The sequence below is a fragment of the Haliaeetus albicilla genome, chromosome 5 (assembly GCF_947461875.1).
Source record: "Haliaeetus albicilla chromosome 5, bHalAlb1.1, whole genome shotgun sequence".
Taxonomy (NCBI): Eukaryota; Metazoa; Chordata; class Aves; order Accipitriformes; family Accipitridae; genus Haliaeetus; species Haliaeetus albicilla.
In genome coordinates, this window is record NC_091487.1 from 40,607,060 (window position 1) to 40,634,650 (window position 27,591).

Here is a 27,591-nt window from a genome sequence, read left to right on the forward strand (position 1 = left end):
TGGGGTTTTTTTTCTCCTCTTAAAATAACAAATAGTTTTATTTGGCTAATGGTTAGGCATCACTTTCGGTCTAAAAATGGCTTCTTTTAAATGCACTTCAGATGCATATGACCTACTGAAACTTGGGTGTTTGGGTCAAAGTGCTTATGTAAAACCTAACTTTTATGTGCCGTACTTTTGTGCTACTTCATTTTCCCATGCATCGTCCTGTAGTGTAGTCAAATAGTGAAGCACAACATCTGTTTTAAACATGCACAATTGCATGGTTCCTCGGAGACTTTACTTTTTTAATATTTAGAATAGATATATTTAGATGTATCATAGCGTTTCCTATGTGTTAGTAACCCGATAAGGTTACGCACTTTTAAAAAGGAATGGTGGATTAATCCTCGAGCATCGGGAACAGCAAGGTGAGTTTCAAATTTGAAATTGCCTTTGTTGCTTCCACAAAACAGTCGCGGCTGTTATTTTCGTGAGGCTTTTTGCGTGGGACTGCGTTCAGGCAGGGCTGCTAGCTTACACGTGCCTAGAATTCGAAGCGCCCAGGCAGCGTCTTTTCTCGCACCACCCCTCTCTCCGCGGGGTACCGTCCGTTCCCCAGGTTCAACAGGCCGCCCTCCTCCATCCCCCTCACAAGCCTCCTCTCGCCCCGCGGGCTGGCCCGGCCGCCGCCGTCGGAAGTGAGGTCGCGGCGGCGGGCGGGGCGCGGGCCGGAAGCGAGGGGGGCCGGGCGGCGGGGCGGCGAGGAGCCGGTGGCGGAGCCCGCGGGAGGGGCGGCCCTGCAGGTCGGTCTGTCAGCCGCTGCGCCGGCGGGCGGGCGGGCGGGGGGTGCCGGGGCAGCCCCGGGCAACGCCAACGCCGCCGCCGATCTCGGGGCCGGCGCGGGTGGCCGGCGGGCCGGGCGGCGTGTGGGGCGCGGGGCGGGCGCGCTGCGCCACCCGGAGCCGGGCCGGGGGCGCCCAGCAGGCCGGGCGGCGGGGCCGCGAGGAGCCGGCCGGGCCGGCGGCTGTGGGGGCGGCCGGCTCCTGTCTTCGTGCGAGCCCTGCGCCGCGGGGCCGGGGTGGGCGGGGTAGGCACGAGTGGCGGGGCTGCGGTCGGCGGGGCCGCTGCGGCGGGCCCGGGGAGCTGGCGATGTCGGGCGGGGGACCGACCCTGGGCCCCCCCGCTCCCCCGTTCCCCCGTTCCCCCGCTCCCCTTGTCGCGGGGGGCCTTCGAGCCCCCGCGGCCTTTCTGGGAGCCGACGGCGGAGCCCCTCGCCCGGCCCCGGACCCCGCGCCGGCTCGCCGGCGGCGGCCGAAGAGGAGCGGGGCCCCGGGTCCCTGGCTGCGGTGAGGCTGCTCCGGCCCGGGGCAGGGCTGAGGGGGCGAGCTCCGCGGGGCGTTTGGTGTCGCCCCCCCCCCCCCCCCCCCACCGGGAAGGCAGCGGCTGCTGCTTGTTGCTTATTAGAGAGAGAAGGCGCGGGTTGAGCGGACGGCACCGCGTCTGCTGTGGCTGATCGGCACTCGCTCGTCTTGCTCTTCGAAGTGGAGAAAGCGTTGTAGAGCTTATTTGCGTGTTACCCCTACTTACTAGGCTAAACGTAAATCTCTGAAAACGGCCCTCATAACTCTTGTTGTTCTTACCAAGGAAGGCCAAAGGAAGCAAGGAAGAACTTTTTTAGACAGGCTGTTTTAATATTAACAGCTTCCTTAGGAAAAAATGTTTCGGTGAGTCCCTTTTCAGGTAAAACAAATAAAAATGTAGTTTGTGTCCGCTTAATGCATGGTTCATTTCTAGATCTCATTCACTCATAGTTAAATTTCAAACTTGGGAGCGTTCGTTTATTTAAAAATAGAAAATAAAGTTGTTTGGGAAGATGTCCTGAATCCATTTTCTGAGCTCTTGAGTTTTCACAAGGGATTATTTTAAGAAACCATAAGTTTTGAGGCCTGTTAAACACTGTCATTCAAGCTTTGATGCAACTCCCCTGTCAGTTACTCCTCCCTGTCTTCAGTTTCTCTCTGCTTCTCAGTAGCTGGTTTTTTGCTTGGTGAGTTGGTGGTGGTTTTCTTTACCAGTCTTTAAAAAGGATTTTGTGGGTTGATGCTTTGTTTTTTTCTCCTGTAATTTAATTAGAATTTTGACATGCTGCCATCTGAAGAATCTCATTCTGATACTCTACATTTGGATAAAAATACTCAAGTTTTTCCTCTGTGGTGGCCCTGTTACTGAGAAATCTTACTAATAGTAGCCTTAAACCAACATTATTTATATTCCGTAGCCCAACCAAAGAATTAGAGCAAGTATTTCGAAAGCAAAAGCAATGTAATGCCTATTTATTCTCATCTAATCTTACATTTAATTATATTTTAAATTACATGCGCTTTATTTTTAATGACAAACATGTAAGAGAGCCATTCTAGTGAATACTACATTGTCTGTCTTTTTCCAAACAGTTTGCGTGCTCCCACTAGACTTGTTAAATTGGTGTTGCTTCCTAATGGGTCTTTAGTGTAAGCTACATCCCTGCTGAAGTTAGTAAGCACTATGCACTAGTCTTGTAAGATATGTATTTATTTGTAAGTAGCGGAACAGCTTCTGTATCTTAGTATCTATGAAAATAGGCTTAACTCCCTCTTTAAGTAAGATCCTGACTTGCAGCACTTCTGGCTTGCTGCTGCCAAGAGTGAGAGTCCTTGCTTTGTGATACCCTTCCTTGTATGAGTTTTTCGAGATCCCTCCATACATTAGTTGAGTATACTAAACGAGCAGAAAAATATTCTTGTTTTCTCTTGCTGGATTTGTTTTCTTCCATTTTAGTGAGTAAAATCTACTGTAAAGAGGACTGATGAGTGCTGGAGTTGGCACAAGGTAGGAGCAGGAGCCACTTGGGGTGGAAGTGGGGACTGGCACTCCACCCTTGAGGCAGTGGTTTATTCACTTCCCTATGTTTTGTGTAACCAAGCCACTGATTTATCTAGGCGTAGTCATTGTTTCTTAAAATCATGTTTTTTTCTGAAACTTATGTAGTTACGTCACCCTTCTTCTTATTTCCCCTATATTGCTTTATCCTCCTTTGTTGTGGAGGTTTATTCATGTTCGCATAGGAAAATGTTAGTATGTGACTTTTTTATGGAAGAATTTATAAAGCTGTTACAAGTATAAGGCATGTTTATGTACATTTAGCTGATACATAAAACCTACCACTAGGGGAAATGAAGGTACATTAGTTCCTGAGACTCAGCTGAAATACTGTTTTGTGTAGCTCTAGGTTGCTCTTGGGGCATTACAGTATTAAAGATATATCTGGATTTTAAATTATCAAGTGTGGCTCAGTCATCCTTGCTTGAAGATTCCCCTTGAGCTTATCAGCAATTCAAAACCAAACAACTTGGAGCAATTGTACTCTGCTGAGATAAAAACATACAAGTTGTGCTCTGAGCAAGCATGCAGCGCTTCTCCTTTATTGCACAAGAAGGAATGGGGAACTGTTTTGAATTATTAGTTTGTTGCTGGCTTACTTCCGTGGCTGATGAACTAATTTGATAACGCCTAGACGCTCTTATTTTTATGCTGGAAAATCCCTATTATCATCTCTTAGAAGATATGATGCAGTTCAGTAGATAAAAAATGGTTGTCTTTGGTCTGTGTGAACTCTAAAAATTGGGGTAGGGAGGGGATGGGGAACCTGGTCATGTAATAACAAAGGCTTTTTACACCGCTTTTTCCTTTCAGCATCTCAAGAGGAAAGATCCGTTTTGTGTAGAAATAAGTGATTTCCAGAGGACAGCCCCAATGACAGAACTGTCTGCGCATTTACCCCAGTTTCAGCATGGGCAGCTGACAGAAAACTTCCCTGATAACCATCTCAGCAATACTGTATGTAACAAACAATTTTATTACCTGCTAGCAGTTAAATCAGGATGAATAATGAAAATACTTGCATACAGTTCGGAACTCTAGAAATCTTGTTTGTTGGGAGTAATTTTCTCTATCTGGACTGTTGTGGTGGTAAACAGTGCCAAAAGAAATATTCTGTAAAACATCTGATGTTCTAAACTCATTTTTATATACAGATAAGACTTCCCCCAGTTTAAAGTGGTGTTGGAGTGACCGAGCCCTCAAGAAAAATAAGAAAATGGGGTGGGACACTCCTGTGTCAAACGTTGACCTTTAGAGGATTTAGTGAGCTCTCTTGATCCAGCCTGACTGTGGTCTGGTTGATTCACAGGTTTCTCAGTCACAGAGTTAATTTTAGTCTTAGTAGAGCTTGAAGCCTGGGTTTTGCTGTTGCTATTGGTGGAGGACTACTCCTGTGCAGGAAGAGCAGCACTGGCTTGTCTTACTTGTGAATAATTGTCAAAGTGCTCTTAGAGTTCTGATGAACAGAGTTCATCATTCCCAGATGTTTGGGGGGGAGGGGGAACTCAAACCGTAAAGTTTTATATGATTATTCTGAAAGACCTAAGCGCATAATTGTTGCCAAAGCTGTACTCACTGTACTGCACGTGTTGCAGTAAAACCAAGTTTAGATGATCTACTTGGGTGTGGTGCTCAGACTCTTGGATTTGTCCTGCTCAGTTCTTTGTTCCTGCTATAGTTCTTGAGTATCAGGTTTCTTTGTGACACAGAAATGCTTTTGTGAGGCTGGGCCACTTGTAGCCATGTTTATGGCAGTGATTCAAGAGAGTATTTTGATCCCTGCTCTATCTCTTCTATACAATCCAGCAGTTTAAGTAGGATTTTGAAAAATCCTTGTCTTTATCTCAGATCAGCATCCTGCTATATCAGTAAAAATATAAACCATTTGAAAATTTATTTTTAAATTAAGAAGTCAGTCTGACTTAAGACCATACTGATTATAGAAAGCGTTAGTAAAAACAGAGAAGTGGAAACTTTCCTACTGCATCCTTTGTGCTTTTACTACAGAGAGAATGAAAAGGGTTTCTTTTCATCTTGCAGAGGTGAGAGATTAACTTCTGTTGAACACTTCTGCCAGATTAAAAAGGCAGAGCTCAGCGATAAGCTGTAGGCTCACCATCCTTACAGATAACTTGGTGATGCTCCTTCCCAGCCATGGGGGACGGATGGTTCTATTTAATTCTCACTAACAGACTGTACTGATGAGTAACTACTACTTGTGCTTTTTCTTTCCATGTTTAAGTGTAACTCTAGATGTAGTTTCAAGACTTAGTTGTAGTGATTTTTCTCCCCTACGCATATCCGCTTTGTTTTTGTACATATGTACAAAAATCCTTTCCTGCTTAAGTGTGTCTAGCTTCTGTGGCTAAGAGTCAGCATGTGAAATCACAAAATACTATAATTTACCATGTCATATACCAGTCCACACACCAAGAGTTCAGTCCAGTCTTCAATATCTGTCACTGTATATCTGTCACCTTTAAACATAAATGGCGTATTTGAGAACTAATGAAGTCTATGCCCAATGTTAGGCAAGGCAGTCTGCTCCTGATACATAAATCTGGATTTAATAAATAAAATATTCTTATCAAATATGCTAGTTTTTTATCTCTTGGTTCAGGGGCATTGCTCTGGGTTTGCTATTAACTATTTTCCTGATAGGAAAAAAACCCTATCATTTGCTTTTGATATTGTTTATTCACCTGAAAGCGCGTAGTTCGTAACTTACGTTTGCTTACGGTGTTACAACAGGTGTTACTGACTTTTTAGCTTCAGAATTTTCACTTTTAACTATGTCTGAGGAAAGTGAAGAGTCTGTTCCTTTGCTTCCACTTCAGCAAGAGTCCATGGCCTCTGCTCTGTTTAATACTGATCAGGTAGGATATGAGTGCACTTTGTTCTTCTAAGCAGTGGGGCACGCGCATGTCACGTTTAGCTACACTTTAGTAGCCTGAAAGGACAACTTTTGTGTAGTTTTAACAGTGAATGAAAGAATAACTCATAACTCTTGATGCTGATCCAGTTTTCATGCACTGTGTTGTAGTACATAAAGGCATTTTGTGATTGTGTCTTTGTTCCTAACTAGTGAAGGGAATAAAATGGCACATACTGGTCCAATTTCTTCAATTTTTCTCTTTTATGTTTGGTTTTGCAGTTTTCTATAGTGGCATGCTAGTTAATCAACCTTTGGCTGTTTTTGTGTTTGCTTTGCAAAACTGTAGATTTTTATTTTGCTTTTTATATTTCTGTGCCTAAGATAGGGGTAAGTGTGTTCTCATGCAGGACTGCTATTAGAGCACAGAAAGAGCAGCATATTCTGCAAGTGTGCAGAAACCTAAATACTGGGTCTGCTTTACTTTTGAAGTGTTCCAAGGCTCTGATCATCTCCAATGTAGTATTACTTATGATCATCTTAGGCAGTTTATTTAGACAGGTAAGCTTATTGTTGTCTTGTTGTAGACTGAGAGAAATGAAACCTTTTACTATCAAAGTGAAAAATGTTACATTTTGAGCTATAATCTATACAGAAGGAGGTTCAGCTTCAGCCAGCATTTCGGAATAATTAAACATGATCTCTTTATTTGCTTTCTCCCATATTCCTGTTTCTATCTGGCTTTCAGTAATTGTATGTGAGGACTTTATGCAAAATACCAAGTGATTTATAATGAATCTTTCATTTAGCAAGAAGTAATATTGGACCCAAGATCTTTTTCAAGACATACTTTAAGTTAATGATACTAAATTAAAATTAAGGTTAAAACCTTAATTCTAAAAATTTGGTTGCCTGCTAGTTTTAATTGTTTAATTAAGACAGTATTAGATTTTTTTTTTTTGTCGTCCCCTTATATTCAGTTTCCTTTTTGAAAAATAAAGCAAATTTTCTTAGAGGACGGTTCTTGAAACCCTGCTGAGCTTGATCGTGAGGATACCACAAAAAAAAAAAGGAGAAAATAGGCAGAGGGTTTGGTGTGTACTGTTAATTTGTAATGTTTTGTAAAAGCAAATTTTTCATGAGTTAGGGAAGTTGTAAAGCTTCAACTAAGGTTTTAGCAGTGCCAGTGTTTGCAGTTCAAAGTCCAGGGCCTTGTACTCCTTAATCACTTAAGTGCTTTTGAAAACTCCACTATGAGTTCCTGAGTGTATACTGAACATCTTATCTTTTCTGAGGGTGGGGCTGAGAAAATTCTGTATAAAGAATCTCCAAAATAACTACTGATTTATCAAAAAAATGTAGTTAGTTAATGAGATAGAAGTCAGCAGTTGTGTTTGGAAATGCTGTTAAGAATAGGTGATGAGACTTTAACATCGCATATTTAAGGAAAAAATTACCTGCATAGGAGTACTTAAGCAGAAATTCATTAGGTTATTTTCAATGCCCTACCTTATGTCTAGAGCAATTTTACTAAGACTGAGTGATATTTTAAAGGTATTGCAAAAGGTATCTTCCTTCAGTTTATTGTACATTTTAATCTAAAGCTGCTTTAATGCACTTACTCAGACTGAACTGTTTGTAAATGAAGTAGTTCTGAAGAAATGAGATTCATTTTGTAAGGAATCAAAAATCTTTGTGTTACATCTCTTTTATGTTAAACCTCTTGAGTGAAGAGAATGGGAACAGTACAGCATTGACTTTGGACATGGTAATACAGTAAAAAAAAAAACAAGTAGTCTGTGTAAACTGTTGCATTTTAGGGCTTGTTTAGAGTGACTGGTAAACATAAAATGGCTTTGTTTCTTTGTAGTCCAGAACAGGTGAAACATAGCTCACTTTCCTGTTTCATTCTCTGTATGTTCACACAACATATAAAAGGCTTAATGTCCTCTGCTAACGGGGCTTCTTGGAGAGGGGGCAGAAGGTTTGTGACACCAGGAGGAGTACAGGCGCCTGATCATTTACTTGTGGGTGGTGTTCTCAGATTGGTTTTTTTGCTTCTGGTTAATCTTAATTCCACTGAAAGTTTACCTCTGTCCTTGTGTTTGAATTATACCCTTGATGTTTCATGTAGCAGTATCAGGAAGCTCTTTCATATTTGTTGACAAGAGTGGTGGAATTTCTTCAATGACAGTGAAAGGATGGGGCAGTAGTATCCTTATGAAAGGAGAGAAAGAATCTCCACACTTAGCTCAATATGCTAAAAATTGGGGATCAAATCTCAGTATAAAGACTGAGAATTACGTGAGTTTGATTACCATTTCTGTGTCATTCTTATCACTAAAAATGTGGGAATGCAATACCTCATGAAACTCCATTTTAATATATATTCCAGTTAGTGTACTGTAGTGGGAGTAACATGGTAAGGAAAGTAGAAATTTTCTTGGGATTTTCATGGAGTTAGGGTCATAAATGTCTGTTTGGCATTATTTCTAGGAACAGATATAGTTAATTCTTGTCATGCTATGAGTAATCTACTGTCATGCACCCTTGTATCAACTGTAGTTTGAATCAAAGGAGAAAGCTGTCTGTCTTTATTCAGCTTTTTAAATTCTGTTTAAAGGAAAGGCAACATAGGCTGTTAGATGCAACCAGCCTACTTTCAGCTGCTGCTGTTTTTAATATAAATGCTTCTAATGTAACCCTGTGCTCCCATTCTTTTGGTAACTATGTGATGCAATTAATTACTACTGTTTTAAGTCTTTGCTGCAGCAAGTGTTTTTAACAGTAAATATTACCTTGCATGTTTCCCCCTCAAGATAATTTTTAGCTTAGTGTACAAGAATATGATTGTGGATAGCTGCTGAGGAAACTGGTTTTTATTTATTGCAGAATGACAACAGTGAAAGACGTCGCCATGATAATAGTGAGCGCAGAAGAAATGACAATCCTGAGTCTGAGACCAATGGGCAGCCACAAAACAACATTCAGCAAGTGGTGGAACAAGACGAAGAAGAAGATGAGGAGCTGACGCTGAAATATGGGGCAAAACATGTGATTATGTTGTTTGTACCTGTCACGCTTTGCATGGTGGTCGTTGTTGCAACCATCAAGTCTGTCAGCTTTTATACACGGAAGGATGGACAGCTGTATGTATCAATTTTTTTCCCCTATCTTTTCAATGAACTCACTTAGATAATTTTCTTTAATCTCCATTTCTTCAGAAGTCTAATTCAAGCAGTGAACGCCCTCTTGCTTCCCTTTTCCCTTCCACCAGCCCAAAGATAGTTTTGTTTTATTCATTCCAGAAATCAGACTCTATATTCATGGTACTACTGACATTTGTTTGTCTGGTGACCAGTTGGGATAATATCTTGGTTGTGACTGCTTGATCCAAATCCTAGTCCTCATTTTAATATTTCATTGTGACCTGTGGTATTTATAAAATAAACTCAATCTTGAGCCAAAGCCATTTTAGTTGTACTCTGCTAGAATACAAAGATTTTGAAAAAGGAAAAAAACCTACTCATTTAAATGAAGTAACATATATGCCAAGTTCTGGTTTGCCTATGCTGTTTGATAAAGAAATTCAAATGCAGGAGGAAGATAGCTTTATAAGGTTCACTTCTGTTGCAGTTACAGAAACTTTCCTAGCAAGTTTCCTGTCTAGAATGATTTTTTTTTTTTTTTTTTTTCCAAAATATTGATGTTGCCAAAAAAAAAAAGTAATTCCAGTGAAAGCTGATTTGAGAGAAAGGAGACAAAGGAAGAACACTGAGCCTGTCAGAACCTGCAGCAAATCAGTCTAAACGTTCCACTGCAAAAACATTTAGACAGAATGATTCAAAGTGTGTTTGGCTTTGAAATGTTTGTATAATACAAGCACGTCATAAAATGTTTCAATAAAACACAAAGTTCTTTTTCACTATCAAAGTTGTCGATCAAAAGAATTATTTTTCTTGAGATTTTATTTATAGTAAGTGTCTTCTCCCCCCCCCTCCCCAATGAAGTGGGTTTTTTCCCTAGGTGGTTGTATTTAAGAAAAAGAGTAGAGCCTATACATTTTTTTGTTGAAATCGCTGGGGAACCTTCCGTTGTAAATCCACTAGATGGTGTGCTTATAAAGGTCTAGCTGCAGTAATAGTCTAATGATTCATAGCTTATGAGTAATTGTATCAAACACTGTTTTTTGTTTGTTTTACAAAGTAGAAAATAGTAGTAATCTAAGAATGTAGGAAAGGCAAGTCTTCTAAGGAAGATTCTTTTCTTTTTTTTTAATTAAATTTTGCCTAATATGATCCCATGCTGCCTTTCAGATTTTGCCTAAGTAGAAAATAGCTGTTGCTTTTACAGCTGTGGACTGAAAGATTACTGCAGTTTCATTTGATGTTGGCCTCACATATCAGAAACATCTGTGCATTCAGTGGCATTTCAGTTGACTCTCTGTTGTTGTAGCATCTACACTCCTTTCACAGAAGAGACAGAGACAGTAGGACAGAGAGCCCTGAATTCAATTCTCAATGCGGCTATCATGATCAGCGTTATCATTGTCATGACCATACTCCTGGTTGTGCTTTACAAATACAGGTGCTACAAGGTGAGTATAAATATAATTGACTTGAGTAATTGTGCTGGTTTTATTTATTAGTACAGATTATCAAGAATGGAACAAAATGAAGGGTTATCAAGGATGAGTGAGCCAAAGTAGCAGAATTGGTGATGCAGTTCACTGTTTCAATTTTGTGGCTTCTGTTCCTTTGAGGCAATGGGGAGGCAGAGGGCTGGTGCTAACACTTCTGGCTGTTTTGTCAGTTAGAATTAGGGTGACATTGTTTCCTATTCCTGTGAAATGTACCATGTACTGAAATCTTCCTGTAGTCAAGATCTACAAAGTACAGACATGGTCCTACAATTTGAAATTAATTCAGGACTTCAGGGCCTTTTCAAGGGCTCCCCTCTCCCCACGCTGTCCCAGTATAGAAGTCTCCCAAGAGTGTGATATGTGCGTGGCTGTACACGCCAGGCGATACCCTTATAGCAAACACAGAGACTCTAAGGCTCTTTTGTGAAAGACTTCAATCATATAATGATGTAATCTAGGCAAGTCCAGGCTTAGCATAAATAATTGCAATGTCACCTGCCTGGGCGGAGTTGTTAATGAAAATTCCTGGTTATCTTTTGGTCTTAGTGATCCATTTGACAAGGCTTGGCCTAATAAAACTTCCCACCGTGCAGCCAGAACCTTGAAGCTGTTTCATAGTTGTAAAACGGGCAGTGGGATCCATGTACTGGCACAAAGCTTTGCTCTACTTTATTTTGTTTTCAAGAGGGAAAAATGGTTGTCACCTTCATGGCTGTGGGTGAAACTCCTTTACAAAGTATTTGTGGAGCGACTGGGGAAACGTTTTTGCCTGGATCTGCATACAGCTTGGAATAGTGTTTTTTAAAGTATGGACCTTCTACTCTATCGCATTGTGGTGTTAAATGTGAACTGACAAAGTTTTTCTTTTTAAACTGTCAATTCTGTTAATTCTAATGAAGTCAGATAACTGATGTACTTCAGCTAGGTTCCTTGGCAGCCAGTCGGTTCTTCTTAGGTGCTGAAGGCATCAACTAGTTTTTACTAAGCTTTTCACATTTCTGGCTTTCTTCTTGACATTACAAAGCATTGCACATTCTCCTTACAAAAATAATTGTGATACTAAAAAAATAGAATGATTGGACAACAGAAATTTCCTGTAGTTCTATTTTATGCTAATTAAAAGAAATAAATTATTTATTTTTAGAATTGCTAACAGAGTATTTCTATGCTGCTATACCAGAGTGTTGTAAAATGTAGTTACCTCTCCACTGAATTCTCTTTTACATGCAGTTCTATATGTAGAATGTCTAGATTATGAGGAATGGAACTTATAATGAAAGAATGTTAGGCCTCCAGCTGGTAATGATAATTTGGTTATCTTCACAAGATTTTTATATGAAAACTCCTTTGAAGAAAGGAAATGCTATTTCAGCTTTACTGCTGTTAGTTTCCTATGTTTCTCCTGTACGTGATAAGTTAAGCATGGTCCTGATTCTAGCTCCTAAATCTAACCAGAAACAGCATCTTCAAAAGTGACAGTATTTGACTAGCTTTTCTTTTTAGTGTATTTTATTATTCTCTGCATTCTTCAATCTGCCTAACCAAAATCTGGCTGCTGTAGCTTATTTGAATTCTCTGCATTCTGCAATCCTTAGTTTTTATTCAAGTTGTAGTGGGCAAAGCCGACTCTGTACCAGCAGTCAATTAGTGTTGAAGCTGTTGTCAAATGAACAATGCAAATTCTTTAATTAGAAGGCAACAAACCTGTCATGGTATCCTGCTAGGAAAACGCTGGCCAAAACTTACAAGAAATACTTTGGAAAAATCACTTGTGTGAAAAGAGGCTGGTGATCTGGGAAGTGCTATAGCAAATGAGATACTGAGAATAAAACAAACATCTGTGTGTAAAATGCCAACTTATGTCAACTCTTGAAACTACCTCCTTCAGTACTGTTGACAGTAGTTATGCAAAGTGTGTGTAAACATTTGCTGGACTATGGCCTTGGTGTTTGACATTGTTAGCATTTTACTCTTTACTAGAATGAAACATTAATATTCATGTTATTTTCTTAAGTGGTAAGAAAGTTTAAGAGCTTATACTACAAATAGAAGAACTACAGATAGACGTCATGTTATTAAAAGAAATGACACAGCTTGCTTTGCCATTTTCTTAAAATGGTTTCAACTAGTCTTACAGAGAAATAAAATTACTCTTGTTAGGTTGCTACTTAGATATATAAGTAGCTTTACAGGTTGTTTGAAAGTTGGATTCTGTTTCAGGTACCTATCAGTCTTCAGCTTTAGTATCTGTTTTTTCCTCCAGATTGCTATGAGCAAATACTGAAAGCTAATCTGTTAGTTAAATGACAGGTTTTATTAGGTTGAAGGTTAAAATTGAACCTGGTTTGAGAGACAAGGCAGTGTGAAGGAGGAGAATGAATGTTTCAAAAATTGCCGAGAACTTTAAAAATGCTTATGAAAAATTCAGTGTTAGACTAAATGTACTAAATGACTAACTGTAATAGCTAGATTCTTAATTTGCTGGAAAGTCCTGATTGCCTTATGTAAACGTGATTCCTTTAGTCTGTGTGCATCTGGCCTTTACTTTTAAATTAACTTTTGCAAAATATTTTAAAAACTATAACATAAGATGCATTCTACTACACATCTTTCAGAAGAAGAGAAATAGATAACACAATTTCTGAACAGTTTCTGAATACTTTGATCTGGTGTACATATATAGCTACTTTAACCAGTCAATTTTCCACTGAGCATTTCTGTTTGAAGCAGGATTTCTTATGCAGCTTGAATTTCTAGATTATTGCTTCTGACTGGTTATCTACCTGCAATGTTGAGTCTGGTGTTATATATAAGATTCTGTGCTGGAAATTTGACAAATACATGTTTCATTCTCAGTTCAGAGATTACCAGAGTTACAGGGCTCTTCAATCTTAATTTTTCATTTTGCACAGTAATATACAAGAGTGGTATGCACTTTCATCACTGCAAAGTCTGAGTGCCTGTCATTTCCAAATTTAAACCACTGAGTACAACCCTGAACTGTTTTTTGTTAAATTGTTGGGCATGTATGTCTGCTCTCATATCAAAATTAGGGTTTATGTCTATAGGTGATTGATAGAGAATACAGAAATCTTTCTATAGTCATTCATCGATGATATGCTAATTCCAACAGATAAGCAATGAAGGTTTTTCATATGTTCCAGCATTTAATTCTATACCATATTCTGAAAATGATTTGGAATCAGAGCAGGCTTTTTAATTGTGCAAAAATGAATGTTTTCCAACTGTGTTAATGCTGGATACATCTGCTATGTTACAATGCCACCGTTATCAAAATGGCCTAAAATATAGAAGCAGTAGTTTTCATTGTATAGAACTTCTACTGAAAGACCACAAAGCACTTAAAATTCGTAAGTGTAAATTGAAATACAATAGTGTGTATAGACTAAATATGAGTTTAGTAGCAACCACAGAGAGATCTGAATATAATTTTCTTGCTTTATTCAAAAGGGAAAATAACCTTAAAAGCAATTTTAAGTAGATATTAACTTTAACAAGTCGGAAAAAAAAAAAAAATCTGTATTGATATCTTTTTTCCAGGTGATCCATGGCTGGCTTATCATTTCTTCTCTTTTGCTGCTTTTCTTTTTCTCATTCATCTACCTGGGGTAAGTGAACTAAAGCATTAATACGCTTTTCTTCATGTATCACTGTGTACATATTTATTTTAGAACTAGCCTTTGAATGTTAAGAAGAATGATAGTGAGTAAGCTATTGCAATAAAATTTTTAGTTCTATATAGGTTCATAGAGTACACGTAAGAGGGGGAGATTTATGGGTTTATAGTGCAATTTATAGTGTGCAGAAGCTGTCCATCACATGCAGTGCCAGAATAAGCTATCTTCCACAGGGTAGCTTATTCTGCTAGCATATTTTCTGATAACTTAATTTTTCGTAGCCATATGACTCAGGGGCAGTTGTTTATGTCATGGCTTTGGTAGTGGGCAATATATGCAAAGGCTGTTTGCATGGGAGTGACAGAAAAGAATCATCTGAAAAGAATCTACTCTCTCACCAAAATATATTCAGTGTTTTTCTTTTCAAATTTGGAAGCACACCTTTACCCAGACATCAAGAAAAGTTGTACATAATACTTGGTATTCTCTAAAATGAGCAACCTGATCAGGGTTTGTAACTAGAGTTATGCCATGAAATTATACTGTGTATATTTTTGTACCACTTGATGACAGATACACTTCTCTTCAAAGAAACTTATTAAATTTGGTCTCCAGGGGGGAGAAAATGGTGTTCCTTCAAGTCACTAATTTTTGCCAAAAGTGATCTGTGATGCCTTTTTTGGTCAGTATTTTTTCTAATCTTAATAGCAACTTTTGAAATACAAGGCAATGTGTGCTGCACAAGTGCAGTGCAGGCTGGGTGAAGACAAGTTGCCAGGCTCACTTCCTTTGAGTTTGGGTTGGAGCTGGCAGTCTTCCATGAGCATGTGTGAATAGAGGGACTGCAGGCTTTCCTGAAACCGTGCTTTCTTTCACCTGTTCTTGCTGCCTCATAGCAGTACTGGCTTCCTTTCACAGAGGTCCAGTGAGTGAGGAGGGAGTCTGTAGACCAATTATATGTGATAGCAGTGAGGGGCATCCTCTTAACATTGTACGTCTCAGAGGCCAGCTAACAGCTACGGAAGACAAATTTCCTGGAGGAAAGTATAATGCAAATTATAAGCTTCTTAGTGCCTTGATGAGTTGCTAGCAGCAGAATCTGCAAAAGGCCATCACAACTGTTTCTTCCCTGGGTCAGTGGAAATCACCTGTGACTTGGTGACAACATATTTGTCTGTTTTGGTTTTACTTATTGAGGGTCTTAATTAGTTTATAGTATTTGGTGTGACAGAGTGACACGGTTCATCCAAAAAGAAAGCTTTTTACTTTAGTGTTTGTGGCAAAGAATAAAATACAATAACCATGTATATCCTACTTTGAAGTTAGTAAAGTATTTCCTTTCCACAGGCGGCAGGTAAGTAGAGAGAGATCTGTTTGCATGCCTTTAAAGATCCATTATAACCTCACAAGTTCTTATTCTTCTGATTTTTAAAATTCATAAGCATAATCAAAATGACTGGTTTTGTGGTAATGTCCTTTCCTGTCAACTTCTGCTTTGATTGAGAAAGAAATAGAACATTAATGAAAATTTTCAGAAAAGTGAAAGAGTCGGTGTGAGGCAAACACTGGTAAAATTATCCCCTTTTTGAAGAATGGTGAAGTACTAATTGGAAATAAAATTTTACATTTGTGCCACTACATTGAATATGAAAATTAAAAAAAAAAAAAATTCTGAAGTTTCCATCTGTAACTTATTTCCATTGTTTTAAGCAAATGCAGTCCATATTCTTTTCCACGTTTTTTTTTTTTAGTGAGGTTTTTAAGACGTATAACGTTGCCATGGACTACATTACGGTGGCACTCATGATCTGGAACTTCGGTGTTGTGGGAATGATTTGTATTCATTGGAAGGGTCCGCTTCGGCTCCAGCAGGCGTATCTCATTATGATAAGCGCTCTCATGGCGTTGGTGTTCATTAAGTACCTTCCTGAATGGACTGCATGGCTTATCCTGGCTGTCATTTCAGTGTATGGTAAGGTCTGGGGCAAGGCATGGTAACAGGTATTATGGTGGGTATTTATTCTATTCCCTGACTATTCTGCTTGTCTGACTAGACCTTAAAAAAAGAAAAAGGTGTGTGTGTGGCAGTATCATCCAAAGTAGTGGATAAGGTGATTACAGACTTCAGAAATAAGATCATGATCTAAACCAAGATGAGTTCCCTGCAGCTAGTGGCTTTGTGTGACTGTGTGATACCATCTTCCTTCATGTTTTCTGGACTTTCTAGATTCTTTGGAGAGGAGAATTGAAGTAATTTAAGAGAGGAGGAGATAAGAGACCTATGTCGCCATTTTAATCTCTTCTATGAAGGTGGAGAGCTTTTGGCTTCTCATTTTCCCCAAGAATCCTTGGAAACCATTGTATGTTAAGAATTTAGGAGCTTGTTGTCTGGGTACAGTCCCGTACAGGTATAGATCTGCCCAACATAGGAATTGCTTAAATTTGTGGACATAGAAACAACACCCTGATCCATACCTAGTAATATAATGAGAAGGAAGCAAGGAAGGATTAAAGGCAGTTTTCATTGTTCATGCCTAATAATATAATGAGAAGGAAGCAAGGAAGGATTAAAGGCAGTTTTCGTTGCTCAGAGTCATTTTACATTTAGAAGGATACAGTTGTGAGATCTGTTTCCTTGATTTTTTTTAAATAAAAAGAAAATTCATTTGAATTATTGCATATTATGCTTTTTCAGAATGATGACTGAGATACCTAGATGTAGTTTTTTCATAAAGCTTTAGAGGGCACTGGACACTTTTGGTAAGAAGATCACTCTCTATCCCAAATACCAATTTAGATTCCAGGCAAGCCTAAAAGCCAGTTACTTAGACATAATTAAAATATTACAGCTAAGTGTATCCATGAAGATGTGCTCATAACTTGGAATTTTTTTGGAAGCATGTAAGCGTGATGAATGTGTACTCTGAAAGTCACTGATGATGATAAAGACTGAGAATCTGTACAGTTGTAGAAATGCAGAAGATAATAAGATTTGATTAGCTCTGGTAGGTCAGTGTACTCCTTAAGTGTCCTCTTCCTTCAGAGGGAGGAAAAATGTCCCTTGTGTGTATGAAAACCTTCCCATCTCCCCTGTCCACTTCCACCCTTTGTATGACTGGAACAAATCTTAGTATTGCAAGCATTCAGCCTTCATTCAGCAATTGCAAAATGAAGTTACTCTTCAGATCATATTCCAAGATCATAACGTGGTTGTTTTGAGTAAAGGAGAAGTAAGTTTCAAAGCCTGTGAACCCATGCTGAGAATTCTTTACTTGAGTGGGACCAGCAGTGGTGCTAGGGCAGTTAGCGCAGGTGCAGAAAGCCTGCTCTGTGCAACATACAGCTCCTGACAAGTAAGCTGTTCTTTCGGTATCAGATTTTGTTTCACATGAATTTAAAGACATACAGTGAGTGGATAACTGCAAAAGGTAGTAGCATGGTTAATATGTAAATGTTACAGCTTTCTGTCCAAATATGCAAGACAAGGGAAAAGTAGCTGAGGTTGTTTGTGGAGTTGCAAATTTCATTAATAAACCATCACCATTCAGGTGAGAAAGCAAATGGGAGCATCTGATAGATCAGTTTTTCTTAGTGCTGTGCTTTGATCTGTATGAGTAACTTGTACAGTCATTCTATTTTGTAAATGATTGCTTTTCAGTTAATTTTTACTCGTTCACCCAGTTTCATATACTGTCCCGTGAACAAGAATTGAGGGAAGCAACAAAAAGCTGCTGTTGCTTTCTTATGCTAAATGTGCTTTGAACACTTCTCAAATCTATGCAAACACAGCATTTTCCCGCAATGCTTAATAAACCTGTTTTTTTTCCTCTTCACTTGCACATTCACTTTTTTTCCCCTATTTAAGTGGGAATAAATTAGCAGTTATGCCTACTTTATAGAAGTAATGTAAGCCTCACTTACCTGTTGTCTTAAAATTTGTTGTAGCATTAAACTTGGGTTAAGAAAAGCTTTGATAATAGAAAGCAAGCTTGGGTATTTCCAAGATGTTAGTTGAATAGTAGCTTTTGTGAATTATCTGCTTTCAACTTGCAAGTCAACATACAGACACAGATACATTTGCAGTTGCATAATATCTTAAGTGAGGAACATAGCATTTTTTTAATTTGTATATATATTACAGTAATATGTAAAATAGGTTGTTTAACTGAGTAGGATACTGACTTGTGGCCAATGGCACGCTCAGAAGTCTATTTTCAGGGTAGCATTTTATCATATTACCAGTCTCTGCAAGTGTTATAGAAAAACCTTCTTGTAAGTATGTCTGCAGTGATATGAGATCTGTTCGCTCTTCCTTTCAGATTTGGTTGCTGTCCTATGTCCTAAAGGTCCTCTTCGTATGCTAGTTGAAACAGCTCAAGAGAGAAATGAAACTCTCTTCCCAGCACTTATTTACTCCTGTAAGTACGTTTCGTTAAGTACTTTAAACTTACAATCACCCACTCAGCCTAACTGATTTTCTCATTTTTCTGTGTTTTAACATGATGCTTGTCAGCTGGAATTCTTAGTCTGTTCACTTGGGCCTTTCACTGTTGACTCAAAAATATGGAACATCTTCTGGCTAAGATCTTTCAAGATAAAAACCAGCATGCTGTTTTACAAAATATGAACAGGAAAAATGGTAACACACCTTGTTTTGGCCAAAGAAGTATGTCATTAGGCTGTGAATTAAGTCTATTCAAAGCGAGTGCTTGTTTTCAGAAAATATTTATCAGCTTTCAGTGCTTAAATAACCTGTGTTTTACTGGAAGGAAAGGGAGAAATTGCCAAGAAGAGATTCATTTACAGAATTATTTTCTCCAGGGCTTGTCTTTTTTGATATGTTGTTTCTCCCTGCAGTTGTGAAAAATAACCTACTGAATGCAAATTGCTGTTATGACCTGTGTATCAATTAGTACATAATTCCACTGTTTCTGAAATTCATGTTGCTAGTTGTAATCGTATGGATAAACAGTGAAATAGGCTAATCGTAAATCATATGCTACAGGTGCTGATGAAAGGCCTGTATTTGGAAGCAGGAAGTATGCTGTAGACTGACTGGCTAGTCTACTGACTTGTCAGGGACAAGTTTACAGCGGAGAAAGGGGAGGGCTTTTGTTATGTGTCGCTGTGTTTCACGGATATTACTCATAGCTGCCTGTTGTTCTGTTTTGTGGGAGAAGAGGTTAATGCTGAGAAACCACAAACTTGAAGTAAAATACACCATTTAAGTGTGGTAACATTTACTTCCAGATTGGAGAATTCTTTGTGATGGTGGGGACAGAGAACAATTAACTTTGATGCAGATACTGATGCAGATACTGCCTCTGAATTGAAGTACCTTAGTACCAGTCTTAATAGACCTTTTTACTTGCAGATGAAAGAAGTTATTAATGGAAAAAAGTAAAGAAATCATTGATTCAGATTTTCAGTGGGCCTCATATATAGAAGTAATTTCTCTGGCAACAGCTGTTGCCATTTTTTTCAACGTCTAGTAAGAATAAAACTTTTATTCACCAAATTCTGTAAATGCATGTTGTAGCTGGTACTGGCTGTGTTCCAGATGTTACTGTGCTTTAGTAAGAGTAAAATTGCCTGTTGCAAAACATAGTTGTATTAAAAAAAAAAAAATAAAAAATGGATTGATGCTAACGCTATCTCAGAATTGCATACATCTGAAGATCTGATTAGCTATGCTGGTGTTTGTTTATTTGTTTTTTAATAGCAACAATGATATGGTTAGTGAACATGGCTGAGGAAGATCCAGAAGCCCAACGGAAAGCTTCCAAAAACTCCACTTATGATAAACAAGGTGAGTCTTATTTTGACAAGCCTTTATAGTTGTCATTTTGTTGGAATACATGTTTATGGATGCTTGGTTTTTAGCTTTTTAAGTGTCCTGGTTGCTGTAGAAGAGTGAAAGCATGGAAGCCTTATTAGGAATGATGAATCTGTCAAGACTTCAAAAATTGCTTGCTTATTGTGCAGTTAATGTTCTTGTATTCATTTTTCTGGGACCCAGGATGTTGGTGGTGAAATGACTCTCAATAGACAACTATTGACTGAGCTCAATTGCTTGTCAAATTGGGATGATATAGTATAATGCTAACTCATTTATATTTGTATTAGACAGAAATGTGTCTAGCCCTCCTGGCTATGCAGCTAGTGTTTAAAAACATGGAGTTTGTTTACATGTATTAATAAAGCACAGCAGAGTTTCTGAATTTAACATGCTTGAAGGGGTGTATGTATATGTAGCTTTCAGTAAAGTTTTCTATTTTACTGGAAAATTAAGCTGTCAATGTTGACTAAAGAAACTAATGAAATGTTAGATGAGAGTTTATTCCTTAAATTGTGATCTTTAAATTAGGTCACCACAGAACTTCCACTCTGTTATGTCGAAGTGCTCCTGAACACTAGGACTTGAGTGCAATATGTAGATGCTGTGACTGCAGAGTGCACATTGACTCCTGATTGTTTAAATAAATATTAAAATCCTAAGCAAGGATGTCTTGTAATGGTGTGTGCCAATGTTAGATGTTGCTGAATATTATGGAACACCTCTTTTTCCCTGATTCTTTTATGATCTTACATGTGGAGAGATTGTCATGTTTTAGAAGGCACATTTTTGAAGGAGATGTTAAATGCCTTTCTTCCTTTGAGCTCCGGCAAACCAGACTCAAAATGAAGATGCTGAAGCAGATGATGGTGGCTTTAGTCAAGAATGGCAGCAACAAAGGGACAATAGAATAGGACCCATTGAATCAACACCTGAGTCACGTGCTGCTGTTCAGGCTCTACCCAGTAACTCTCAAACAAGTGAAGACCCTGAAGAGCGTGAGTATGGAATACTGTGTCTGATAGACTTAGTAAATCTGAAGCTAGTTAGTCTTAGTCATCCTGACTGCACAGATACAGTATGCTGTGAGCTAATAGCAAGCTGAAGAACTGCTCTTGCTCATGATCAATACTGACATGCCTCATAGCAATGGAGTTGCTTTTTGGTAGCTTTTGATTTTGCTGGAGGAGTGAGTAATATTGGCCAAATTGACCTTCAGTTTGATACACAGACTCAAAACTTTAATAGCACAAGCTGCTTTCAGACCATTATGCAGTCAGTTGCATTAGCTTCTGTCTTTTCCATGGAGTGTTCTGCTGTGTATCACCTCTTTTGGCTTTTGGCCCTGTAAAAGCAGACATTAACATTTTTTGCCTCAAGATTAAACTACTGTAATCCACTCTGTAGAAAGCAATGTTTAAAACCTGATTGGAGACTGAAATGAATGCAGAGTGCCACGGGCTTGCTTATTTTTTCTTCAGCATCTTGCTGAGGTGCAGTATCTTTGGAGACCATATGACATCAATATTCAGATATCTGTTTTAATAGACTTGTGATTTCCAGTTGGAGTTTAAGCTGCTATTAGATTTGCAAAGCACTGAATAAATTAGGGTCTGCCCATCTAATAAACTGCTCTTCCCATGTGATGCTGCCATATTTAGCAGGTGCAACTGCTTCCTCTGATTCTCAGGTGCTCCTCTGTTTAAAAATAGAGATTTCTACTTCAAGAACAATTTTAGAATTTACTTTGTCCCAAACATTCCAAATTCGGAATGTGTTGCAAATCCGTTTTCATTTCTAGAGCTTAGAAAAATAACATTAAGATGCAAAAATTTTAGGAATTGGGCTATTTTAGTTAGTTAACTGGGTAACTAAAACTCTTGTCTGGCCAGACTAATAATTTTCTCCTTCCTGTATTCCTACAGCAAATAGTAATGACAGATGTGCAGTGATCCAGTCAGACTTGTCAGCCAGCATTAGCTTACTAGAAGTTCTGAGCAGCTCATTAGAAATTTGGAGAGTTTGCTTGTGTGGAAGGAGTTATCTAGCAGTTGCTTTTGCTTATTGTTCTGTTATGCTGAAAGCAAGCATCCAAGTTTTGTTTCAGCAGTTGAAGGGTGTTGTAGTGCTTAAGAGCTTTTCATGAATGCACTGTTCTAGACCATATATTGGAGGCCTGCTGAAAGAGAGTAGTGTTGCCTTTTTTTTCTGGTTTTTCTCCTTTTTTTCTTTTTTTTTTCTCTCCTTTCTTTTTTCCCCCAGTGATCACCCAGGCATAGGCCTCTGTTTTGATGCTCTGAGTTCCTCTTAGGACTCTAAAGTGAGTTTTGGGCTGGACTGTAATCAGGTGACAAAGTAAACAGTAGGCCAGATGAAAAGAGCTGGTGAAGTGATGTTGGCCTCTCTGACTTAATATCTTGGACTAAAAGCTCAGAAAGTGAACTGGTGTTCAGGAAATCTTCATTAGTTTGTTTGTAGAAATAATTGAGTATTGTGCTCCCAGAGTTGTTGCTAAGGTGGTAATTACTATTTAAAAGAATAAGACATTAACTCATGAGTTTTCCTAAACCTCACATCTTGGATTAAATATGTTGGTTTTTTTACCTCTGTGATATGCTCTGTAATTACACACAAGTGCTTTTTAGAACTACCTTAGTAAGCATTCTATAGGAAAATTGGGAGGGCAGTGGAATATTTTGCTGGGTGTAGGTTTCTAACTGGCAAATAAAACATCATCTGCAAGGGACTTACATGTTTTCCCCCTTCCTTGGCCAGCTTAAAGGAATTGTACTTCAATATTCCGTTGAATATGACATGACAACCAAAAGTGGACAACCCCCAACAAATATAATTACAAATATCTGAGCTTGTATATATTGTATTTGTATGTACAGGAGACTAGGAATATAGAAAAATTCTAATTATAGGTTGAATTAATTGAGTGGTGTAATGTTCCTAAGCCGTCTTGTTTCACAAGAGTTTATCACTTGATTCAGGAGTGGTACTAGTTTTGAAAATAAAATGTTATTAGCAAGTCTTTTTGATTCTTAATGTAAATCTGTATTATTCTCTGACAGTTACTGATATGCAATATTAGTAGACTGTCTGATACTTAATGCTGCTATATGTTCACTTTTGCAGGAGGAGTAAAGCTAGGTTTAGGGGACTTCATTTTCTACAGTGTCCTTGTTGGCAAGGCCTCTGCAACAGCAAGCGGAGACTGGAATACAACTTTAGCATGTTTTGTAGCCATATTAATTGTGAGTATATTGTAATATTATTATTGGAATAGTTTCTATTCTTCGTCAGTGACAAAGCCATAACTGCTACATTTTTTTCTTTGGAATTCGTTTATTTGATGGCCAGACTGAAAACTGATGAGGGCTTTAGCTGTGGTCTTCATTGGCTGTACATCTGCCACTTAAGCCTTTAGTTTAGGAAGGCATGAACTGTATCTTGTATTTCTGTGGGATTAATGTTTATATATATAATCTTTTGCTTGTCAGAGTTCCCTAATTTCTCCCTATTTTTTTTGTTTTTTTCTTCCTCTCAGGGTCTGTGCCTTACACTTCTGCTTCTTGCCATCTTTAAGAAGGCCTTACCAGCTCTTCCAATCTCCATAACCTTTGGGCTAGTTTTTTACTTTGCTACAGATAACTTGGTGCAACCCTTTATGGACCAGCTAGCATTCCATCAGTTTTATATCTAGCACACTTGATGCTGGTATTCTGTGGATATTTGTAGCAAATCTGGGAGGAGGAAAAACGTTTTTCCCTCAGTTCTCAAGTGAGACCGAAGTTTAATACTCAAGATTCCAAGCCTGAATCATTACAACTTCCTCCGATGGTGTTTGGTTTTGGTTTTGTTTTTTCCCCGAGACAACTGCTGCACTGGGCACCATATGAATTTTCCTGTGTGAAAGTGGCTTCTTCCTGATGGCTGGTCTAAACCAGGTGCTATTATATCAGAGGTAATCTGATATATGTATCTCTGGTAAGGACCACCTGTGTGCAAAGTGCTAATGCTTCCACCAGCAATGCGATCTCTTACCACAGGTTGATTATTTTCACAGCGTTAAGGGTGCTCAGAACTTCCTTGATGTTAACAAAGGAAGCTGACAAATCACATGGAACTTGTCTCTAACCGCTTGAAGAGAGAGAACCCAATTCAGACTTCTTCAGCAGTGATTTTTTGACAGTGGAGTCCTGACTGCTTTGTGTAAGGAGAAAAGGACTTTGTAGCAATTCGACAAAGGGAGAAAGTACTGTCACTCTAAGAGTGCTCCACCACTTCATAGCCTCTGTGCCTGAGTGTGCTTGGTTTATCAAATTTAAATTTTTTTTTTTTTCCCACACTGGAACTAGAGCATCTTCTCAGTTTTAATACTTTCTATCCTCAAGCATGGAGTGCACCTGCTCCAGTTTATGTAGCTACTTAGACTTGGACTGAATTATTTGGCATTAGTGGATCTCAAGGTCCTAATTTGGATCTTAGATTCCAAAAGGTTAATGAACTACATTAAAAAGCAATTTCAGGACTTACTCTGTGCTCTTGCAAATCATTTTGCTAGAACACCATTTCAAACCCTGTGTTTGACAATAGTCACTAACAGCATGGACTGCATTGTCAGTATATGTTCCTTCTACTGAAATGCTTATGAAATAAGTAGACATTTGCAGCAATGCCAGATGGAGTTTAGCTTGCCAGATCTAGAGGCCAAAGTGCTATTAGTAGCACTTTCAAGGCATCACTGAAATTTTTCCTCTTCAAAAATGTGGTTTACAGTTCTGTTGACCTGAAGTCAACCATCTAACACCTCAGGTTGGGCAGGGATTTTTTTTTGTGCGGTATCTTTATTAGTGAGGATACTTAAGTTAGGTGAGACATTACTTAACATTACCAAGGAGCAAAATTTGTGGCCCTCTTCATTTTACCTCTCCTGTGAGGAACAGAAGACTATAGAGAAATGAAAGACAACTCAAAATCACTGAAAAGAAGATAAGAGAGCTTGAACTTCTTACACGAAAAAGACTCAATTCAAACCTTAAAACTGCTAAACTCTGTTTTCTTCTTCATTTGAAAGAACTCATTTATGAATAATTGCTTGGAAATGACACTCGTATGAGATGAAGTTGTTTTTGCCGTAGGCTCTTACTCTATACAAGTAATTTTTTTTTCTGAGGGAAGCACAGGGAGTGGATAATATTGTCGGGCATTCCATTTTACTTGCATCTTGATACTGGAGTCCTTGCCAAGTAGAACAACTGTCAAAATCCTGATGGAAGCTCCCTTTACCTTTTTTTTCTGGGGCTTTGTTTCAGTGCCTGTAGATTCAAAGGACTGAGACATCACAGATGTTCACCAACCATTGCCCAAATAAGGGGGGAGAAAGGCTATGGTGTATAAATCTGCTTTAAAACCAAGAAGGCTTACTTTGATTGTCCTTGGAAACATCTGTCTCTTTTCCAGTATGACTTGCTAACTGTGGTGGTGTTAGCATTTACATTTTCATAAAATATATTGTCTTGTCTCCTCTTAAAGTACTTTTCATCTCATTTGTGTGCTGATTCATCGTGGATAGCATTAATAAACTAACCATATCAAAATTGCTTACACTGACTTTTCAAGTCAAACTTGCTTGTGTTTTCTAGCTTAAAGCACTCTTCCATATTTTGCTGCAATGAAGCCTGACTTAAAACAGGTTGGTTTTTGTTTTTGTTTTTTACAAGACTTTGCGTTGGTTTTATACTGTTGTAACTTGTCCCTTTCCTGAGCATTATATCTAAGAAAATTCCCTTGTGTGTTTTATTGGGCATCCTAACCATTGGTTCATTATATAGAACAGGTTTGCTAAGAGTTGGCATCACTAGCATCTGTTTCCATATCTGAGCCAACTCTCAGTTAAGAGTTGTTACTTAAATGCAGCAGTCATCTTTATTGTTTGTTTCTTGGCTTAAATATGCACCATGGGGGCACTAGCTCCATTAAGAGTTGCTTTAGAATCCGTAGAAATGCACAAATGCCTTTCCACATACTTGAATGGGTGTTGGATGTACAACCGAAGGAAGAGCTCAGAATCTTCAAACACTAAATTGCCAGTCTTCCACTCCCCCGAGCTGCTTCTGCTTTCTTCAAGTTTTAATTTCTGAGCTAGTGTGGAGTTACAGTGGTGGAGGCTATAAAATTTATATTCACAGAAACTGTTCAAGTTTATATATTTGAATCTCAAAATAAGTTCAGAAGGGAAATTGCTTTTCAAGCCCAGGCCAATATATGTTAAAGTACACTGCTTATTACAAAGTCTTACGTACACCTTCAAAAAACAGATGAAATTTTCTAGATTTGCCTTCGTATGCCAAGTCATGGTAGCTTATGTTCCAAATGAGATCTTGCAACTGAAGATCATCTCAGTACTTGGGTCCATAAGGTTCAGTTGAGAATAGTTTTTGTTTGCATTTGGGTTGTTAGTACATAAGTGTGAAGGTTGTGTCACTTTTCTCTACTTTGTCTTAAAACACCAATCTAATCTGAGATTGTGAACCATTTCAGCTTGGTTAGCTTGTTATAACTGAAAGATGTCTGATAGGTAGTCTGCATTTTTGAGAGAGTTTTTGTTATTATTAAATTAGTATGTTAATGACAGCACGTTAGACTGTAGCTCTAAAAAAGCTATTGTGTAACCCTAGTAGCTAGATTCATCTCTTGTGCCCAAGCAGACTGACTGGTAACTGTTGTGTGACTGTTTCAGTAGTCATACTTTGAAACTGGGTATCATGATAGCTTTCTCTCCCCTTTCAGCTTACATCAATGATTAGTCTCCTTCTTTGGCTAAGCTTCAAATAAATAAATGAGAAAACATAATACCAAGTTACAGATTTGCCTAAAAACCAGCCACTTAAATTTTTCCTTTTTTTTTTTCTGTTGGGGGATTTTATCCAGAGCAAAAAAGAGAGATCTCTGGAAGCTGGTCTTACAGCAAAGATGTATGATGCTGTCATATATATATGTATGGCTGTTATGGTGGCACTCAAATTCAAATGTCATCTGCGTGAGGTGAGTCTTGATGGTATGCACGTGATATTGCAACACATTCAGAATAGTTCTGACTGGGCAGATGATGACTTCTTTGAGCCAAATATTCAAGGGCTGTGCTCTGCTAAAAATGGCTAATCTCCTCAATGCACAAAGCAGACCCTATTTCAGGCATAGGCAACTGGTGCTTCTTGGATATATAGATATATATCTGTACCTGTAGAGATGTAGATATATATGTACTCTGGGCCTGTAGATGACAACTGTTCTGCCATTAGTGCAGTGAAGAATTAAATATGCAGAAGTACATTTTTGGTAGACGGTACTGTATGAAGAAAATTCTCAGAATGCTTTATTTAAAAAAAACAATTACTTTTGGCAATGATGCTGTTGAAACGAGTTTAATAGACTGTGGAACATGTCTGCACTGTGATTGCATCTCAGTGGTAACTTGGTCATTGGGAACGCTGAAACATGAACTAGAATGGAATTCTTTTACACTCAAAGCATTTGCTGTTTTTTTTACAAACACTGGTTTGTACATAATCTGAATCAAATGTGAATGTTTTTTAAACACCTTTCCGGTTCTTGATAAGATACGTTTTTGATAGATATTGCAATTTTTCCTGTATTTGTCTAATTATTAAAATAAAAGTTGCATGGATCCTGA

The 27,591-nt window shown here is 38.5% G+C and overlaps 1 protein-coding gene across 6 annotated transcripts; it reads left to right on the plus strand.

Moving 5' to 3' along the window:
* The first annotated feature begins 716 nt into the window (after nucleotides 1–716).
* On the plus strand, nucleotides 717–27,591 carry PSEN1 (presenilin 1). Of its 6 annotated transcripts, XM_069784300.1 has the most exons (12): nucleotides 717–785; nucleotides 3,715–3,858; nucleotides 5,739–5,777; nucleotides 8,666–8,922; nucleotides 10,229–10,370; nucleotides 13,977–14,044; nucleotides 15,805–16,025; nucleotides 18,373–18,471; nucleotides 19,776–19,862; nucleotides 20,714–20,887; nucleotides 23,031–23,149; nucleotides 23,443–27,591. In XM_069784300.1, the coding sequence occupies exons 2-12, from the start codon at nucleotides 3,775–3,777 to the stop codon at nucleotides 23,596–23,598; spliced, it is 1,446 nt and encodes a 481-aa protein (XP_069640401.1). In that variant the 5' UTR covers nucleotides 717–785; nucleotides 3,715–3,774; the 3' UTR covers nucleotides 23,599–27,591. The 6 variants fall into 6 exon arrangements, with proteins under 6 accessions (XP_069640401.1, XP_069640395.1, XP_069640399.1 ...); XM_069784294.1 differs by lacking the exon at nucleotides 5,739–5,777; XM_069784298.1 differs by lacking the exon at nucleotides 5,739–5,777 and having other exon boundaries at nucleotides 3,724–3,858.

Bases quoted from the DNA above. Each gene is read 5' to 3' on its own strand.
- PSEN1 (XM_069784300.1), top strand. From the start codon at position 3,775: ATGACAGAACTGTCTGCGCATTTACCCCAGTTTCAGCATGGGCAGCTG. The intron at 5,778-8,665 runs GTAGGATATGAG...TATTTATTGCAG, and splicing joins CTCTGTTTAATACTGATCAG to AATGACAACAGTGAAAGACG. The intron at 14,045-15,804 runs GTAAGTGAACTA...TTTTTTTTTTAG, and splicing joins TTCTCATTCATCTACCTGGG to TGAGGTTTTTAAGACGTATA.